This window comes from Loa loa (genome assembly GCF_000183805.2).
Source record: "Loa loa unplaced genomic scaffold supercont3.258, whole genome shotgun sequence".
Taxonomy (NCBI): domain Eukaryota; kingdom Metazoa; phylum Nematoda; class Chromadorea; order Rhabditida; family Onchocercidae; genus Loa; species Loa loa.
In genome coordinates this window covers 27,187-34,041 of record NW_018108438.1, presented here as the reverse complement: position 1 = coordinate 34,041, position 6,855 = coordinate 27,187, and the positions used below count along the sequence as shown (strand labels likewise).

General features: G+C 24.0%; 1 protein-coding gene across 1 annotated transcript; it reads right to left on the bottom strand.

The window, feature by feature from the left end:
* Nucleotides 1-3,333: 3,333 nt before the first annotated feature.
* LOAG_11361 (hypothetical protein) lies at nucleotides 3,334-3,845 on the bottom strand (the record flags this gene model as incomplete). The annotated part of the gene is made up of 2 exons (XM_003146882.1): nucleotides 3,334-3,511; nucleotides 3,781-3,845. The coding sequence occupies 2 exons, from the start codon at nucleotides 3,843-3,845 to the stop codon at nucleotides 3,334-3,336; spliced, it is 243 nt and encodes an 80-aa protein (XP_003146930.1).
* Nucleotides 3,846-6,855: the final 3,010 nt, after the last annotated feature.

Below are 6,855 nucleotides of genomic sequence, written 5' to 3'. Positions count from 1 at the left end.
ATATATATATATATATATATATATATATATATATCAAATTTATTTTTTTTAAAAAAAATTTTTAAAAAAAAATTTCATCAAATTTATTGTATTTATAAGCTTTTTTCGTTTTTTTTTTGAGACTTTGAAAAAAGCTCGCGATGAATATTATCAGTATGTGCAAGCACAGAATGATATATTTGATAAGCAAATTAAATTATTGGATGAATTACATACAATGGTTTGTTTATTTCTAACAATAATTTTTAAACATATTTATAGAAAAATTGATAAAATTTAAGTTTGAAATTTCCTATCGTTCTCCTCTCTCTTCCCTCCCTCTTTCTCTCATTATTTATCAAAAATTTTTTCCCAAGTTTGTTGAATGCGAAAAATAAATGCAAATTTTATGGTCAGTAAAAAAATGTTTGTTGTGAAAATTTTGAAATCGGTGAAATTTTTAAATTTCATTTTTTTTTGCAATTTCATTTTTTTATATGTTTTAATATTTCAAGATAAAGTGTATTTATTTATAAAAGAGAAATGTTAAAATTGATTCATGAAAAATTCGTTCGGTAATTTAGAAAATGCACATTTTTTTTTCCTACAATTTGATCAAAAATCTGACAGTAAACTGAAAAAGGAAGAAAAAATAAAATATAAAAATTTTGTAATGAAGCTAAAATTTTAAATTCTGGATTTTAAATTTCAGTTTTATTTCTTTCTAATAATTTTCTACTGCAAAACTTTATGCATCCACAATCTTCTTTCGTTTTTTTTCACTTTTCAAACTTTTTTCTTCGCTTGCTCCATTTTTTTTTTTGCATTTTTTCATCTTTTTTAAAAATTTTTTCATCAATATTAGTTGTAAATATTTTTTTTGCAATTTTTTTGACCTTTGATCTCACTTCTAATCATATGCAAAAAACATTTTTTTTTTTTTTGCTTAATAGATCAATTTTTCGATCTTTTCTTAATAATAAAAATGCAAACTAAAACTTTAATTTCATTCTGACTAAAAAAAGGGTAAAAAAAGGAGAACAAAAATTTTTCGTAAAATTATTGAATTTCATATAAGAAAGAAAAATTTGCATGCATATATTAGCTAGGCTATAAATTCGTTGGCAAAATTTTAAATTTAACTTTAAAAAGCTTAAATAGAGCTTTTTTCCCCTTTCTTTTTTTGAAGCCTTTTTCGATATATTCATTAAGCCATTTTTCAAATTTTAAATTACTTTTGCGCTTTTCCAGCAAATAACCGAACTAACCAATAAAGTAAACCGATTAAATGATACATTCAAAAGTATTGATACAAAGCTATCCGTTATTAATGCAAAATTACGAAATATTGCCAATCATCAAGCGCAAAAAACTTTGATACAAAATTTTGTTGAAACAATTTGTACAGTTTTTAATTTGAAATATTAATTTAAAAATAAATAATATTTTAAACAAGTATTTAATTATTATATATTTGATTATGATCAAATGTGTTAATTTGATGAAATAGTATAACTATTCTTGAATTTGATCACAAATAATAATTAAATATTGTGTTATTTTATTCAAGAACAATGAACATTGTTAGTGTTTAATCTCATTTCTTTTCTTTTTTTTTTGATTGTTAGATTATTCCTTCTACCATTTCGTCATTTTTTTTTTTTAAATTTTGTGGTGTGAAAGGTGTCATTTACAATTTTAGATGAAAATTTGAATATTCTTGAAATTTTGAGAAAAAAATTTTATATGAAAAAATATGAAAAAAAATGTTATACAAAGAATTTCGATGTTTCTAATTAAAGTTACCATAACTTAAATTGAATGACTAACTGCGTGAAACTGACTATATCACCCGCAATTTTGTATGAAAATTTGAAAATTCTATTAAATGGAAAATTCGGATTCGAATATTTCGGGTTGACGTTTGTCTAAGCATAAATTGAATTACTGGCCGCATGAAAAGTGTTATCTGTAATTCTGCATGAAATTTTAAAAACTCATTAGCTTGTACGAAGAATTCAACTTGATTCTGATTAACGTTGTCTTACAACGAGTGACTGCGTGAAACGTGCCATTTGCGATTGTACCTGACAAATTCAAATTCGAATATTTTGGATTGACATTTGCCTAAGCGTAAATTGAATTAATGATCGGGGAAACGTAATTGTGATCCGTAATTTTGCATGAAAATTTCAAAATTCATATTCCGAATCCTAACGAATCTAACCTCGAATGCTTCTGATTAACGTTACCGTTGTATAAAATGAATTATTAATTTGATAAAAAAGAAATTTGTATATAAAAACCGGTTAAAAACAATTTATTTCTTATTACTCTCAATAGTAATGTGTGCAAAATTTTTATAGTCAATAAATAAATTACCAAAATTGCTATTTCAATAATTAAATTCCAGAAATTAATAAAATCCTCGAATCAAAACCAATCATTCTATCATGTATACTAAATATAAATATGCATCTAAATTGAAACCGATTGAATATAAAATTATGGCAATAAAATAAAGCTAATTAAACAAAACAATTAAATAAGTCCAAATTAGTAAGCAATTCGATTTTAGTGTGAATTTAACAATTCGTCAATAAATTTTAACTTTATTTTCGTAATTGTGTTAATAAGCTAAATCAGTTCATTTGCTTTTTTTTTATTTTTTCCATTTTTCAAAAAAAAAACCGACAAGGACTATCGAACTTTATTTTGTTTACCTTCTTTTTTTTTTTTACATAAATAACATTTCTTCCCATTTTTTTTTTTTTTTGTTGCTTTTTCCTAACTTTTTTTTTTAATGAGAAATGAAAATTTAAGAAATTTTTTTAAATTGCGCACGTTTGTAATATCTGCAATTGTTTGTTTGCATTTTTTGGCAAATTTGATTGTTTCATACAAATTTTTTATTTGATACCAATATAAATATAATAAGAAAGAAAAAAAAAATTGAAAAGAAAAATCCAAAAAAAGAAAAAACAACAATTTGAAGTAGTCATCGATAAAGGAAATATTAATCATCAATCACTAATCATTAATCATTATCATCCAATAATCCTTCCAAATTTCAAATTGACTTTGTTTGTTTTCAAACTTTTTTTTTATCTGCTTCATATTTATATTTCGTTTTCGTTTTTTTTTTTTCTTTTCAAACCATAACAATAAATTAGTACATCCTTTTTTTTTTTTTTGTTCAATACATTATCCTATACAGCTAAAGCCCTAACACATTCATCTTTTGAAGCATAATAATTAGTCATTGAATATGCTTTTTTTTTTCAGAAAATTATTTCAAATTTAGAAATTTGGAAAAAATATCTTTAATGTCAATATATTTACATCTACGTGCATTTATGCATGTATATGAGTGCGTATGTGTGGGTGTAGACGGATAAGTGTAGCGACAAATGCAGCCATATATACATGTGGTTCCGTATTTATATGGATGCATCCATGTATCTGCGTGAGTGCGTATATGTGGGTGTATACACGTGTGTGGCTACGTATATATGGGGGCATATCCATATGTCTGTAACATGTGTGGTGGGCATATCCACATGTCTGTGAGTCTGTGAGCGTGGGCGTTTACTGGTGCATGCATTTGTGTGGGTGTATTCATATATCTGCGCGATTGGGTATATGCGGGGTGTATATATGCGTAAGAGTGCATACACCATATGTCTGGGCTAGGGTGATATATGTAAGTGGTATATCCATATATATATATATATATATATTGTGGGAGTATGTGCGGGTGCGTGTGTGTAGGTGTATGTATGTGGGTATGCGCGGACGGACACGTGTAGGTGTATCCATATGCGTATGCGTGGTATGTAAACGTGCGTGAGAGGTGTATTTTCCATCCCTAATTGATTTTACTTTTACTCCTTCAATTCTAGATCTTTATTTAGTTCTAATGATTGTAGTATAGAGCGGATCTTAATTTAGTATAGTTAGAAAGAAACATTATAGTCTTACTGTTAATTGGAAATGATTTAATACGAAATATAAAATTCAAATCATTTAGTAATATTTATTTACATGTAAAACAAATGCATAGTATTAATTAGTTGAATGGTTTCAATCAATTTATTATTTGTATACATTACTCATTTATTAAATTTCAGTTTCATTTTATTTTCTTTTAGAAAAAATTATTTTTTAAATATCTAATTTTTATTTGTTTAAGTAATTTTAATCAATAACTGATTAGCTGAATTATTGTAAAGAGATAATTTTTTCATTGCCACAATACTGATATTTATTTTTTTTCAATTTTCAATACAAATTACTTAAAAGTTAACATTTTCCAAATGAATATTGTATTTCCTTCTCTCATTGATTTCGTTTATTTTCTGCTTTTTTTTCTTTTTTTTTGGTTTTTTTTTTTATTTTTATTTTATATTCAAATATTAGAAGAAATATTTTAGTTTTTAAATTATTCACTAATCATTCATCATTTAATTACTTTTTTGAATGCTTTCTCGGCAATTATCATCACTATTGTCGGAATTTGCAAAATCTAATGAGAAAACTTTTTCCGACTTTTGTAATCTTGAATTTATGGATAATTACGATATCAATGAATATCCTTGAACCTCAGTTGGCTCAAAAATACTAAAAATAATATCAAATATTTTTTAAACTTAAAATTCCTAAAAATAGTATTAAATTTCTTTAAACATGAAAATAGTAAAAATAGCATTGATTGTCAAATATAATTGTTATCATAGTTACTGAAGATATATTATAATTCAATGCATGCGCAAATAAGCTAGTGAAAAATATGATGAAAATTATTTTCTCTTCCTAGTTCTTTCCCTCCCTTTTTTTTTTTTCTCGAGTGAGTGAACATTTATATGACTAATTAATTAGAATAGGCTTCATTATATTTGTCATATTTTTGCCTTATTATGAATTCACATTCATCACTTAATAAAATTCGTAATGAAATAACGATATTGGTGAAACTAAATGTAGAATGATTAAAATAATCAAATTTAAAGTTGGCATAAGAAATGTAAAATCAATATGCTGAATACCTTGATTAAATTAGCGAGAAAGTATGAATTTTGAGGAGGAAGATGGATAACAAATTTCGTGTCAATTTCAAATTTCCTTCATTATTTTATTTTTGATTCATTTTACTGACTTTCGTCTTTTTGCTTTCTCGTCATTAATCTTTTTCTTTTTTTCTTTTGTTTTTTTTTTTTTCTTTATTTACAGTGATATGACAGTTAATATGATAAGTTCAATGTAATAAATTCTTACACGTGGACATGATAAGTTCTTACATGATAAGTGATATGATTAGTAATAACATGATAAGTAATAAGTAATATGATAAGTAATATTCTTACATGATAAGTTCTTATACGTGAATATTGTTATTATACGTGAATACAATTGAAATAATGATTCAATTATTATAAAAAAATTAGAAATGAATAAGTTTTAATAAGTATTACAAATATGAGAATATAAGTGAATAACATGATTATCGATAAGAGTGAATAATATCAAATAAAATGATTATAAGTAAATCAAATCCACGAATTAAAACGATTGTAGATGAAAAAATAATTACTTGTAAATAATTATAAGTAAATCCAAAAATATGTGTTAATAAAAAATAATATGTCGAAGTTAGTATCAAAATATGTATGATATTATGGTAATTTATATGCCTCATTGATAATGTTTCCATAATATTTAAAAATAATTTTATGATTATGTTCAAGATTTCAAGGAAAAAAAAAGTTACACTTTCGAAAAGTATGAAATTAAAATTTGAATTATACTTATTTTGAAATTTCAGTTACATTTACGAGTTTTCATCAAATGTGTAAAATTTTGAAAGTTGAAAAAAATGATAATTAACTTAATCATTTTCTGATAACAAATTACTCAAATAATTTTTGGCAATAATTTCAATAATTCACTTAAATAATTGCAAAAAAATAAGCCAAAAAAAATCAAAAAACTATTATTAATTCAATACTTTAATCATTTTAATTTATCAATAATTGATAAGATTAAATGATATTATCGTTGAAGATATGGTGAAAAATTTTATTTTCACTTTAAAAAAAGAAGAGGACTAGTGGAATTGACATTATAGGATGTATTGGAATTTTATCATTATCTATTCTTATTTTACCGTCCTTTATTCTATTCTTATCTTAAAATAATGATTACCATTACAAATCTATTTGAATATTATGACGCTCAATTTTGATTATCTATTAAGATGCTTAATTATATTAAAATAGTACTCAATTTCTATTTATCAGAGTACTCAATTTCTGATTCCTATTTTGATTCTCTACACGACAATTTGTTTTTTTTTTTTTTTTTGGATATTTGCTATAAAAAAATCAAAATAATTTATTCAATTAGATCATCTAAGCTTACATTTTATGAAGTAATCATATTTTCCTAATCATTTTCATATTGCAATAATTTAAATGGAAATTTAAAACCCTTCCGGAACTATATTATCATTTCCTTAACATTTTAATTAATTTTAATTTAATAAATGATAAAATATAAACTTAACGTCTATTTATATCCGGTTTGCATTTTTCCAGATTGTCATCCGGTTTTATTTTTCCCAATTAATAATGCTATCCCCTAATATTATGATAATTTCTCGTTTTTTTTGCCGGTTCTTCAATATTCCATTATTATTGCTTACACCTATCATTTTTTTATATTTATTCTGATATAAAACTTTAACGCATTAATAAGCCATCCTTTTTTTTTCATCAATCTTCAAAAAGCACTCATTTCCATAATAGACAAATGACATCAAAAGCCTTTTTCCTCATCGACAACTGCGCTTTCTTTTTTCCTTAGAATACATATGTTTTA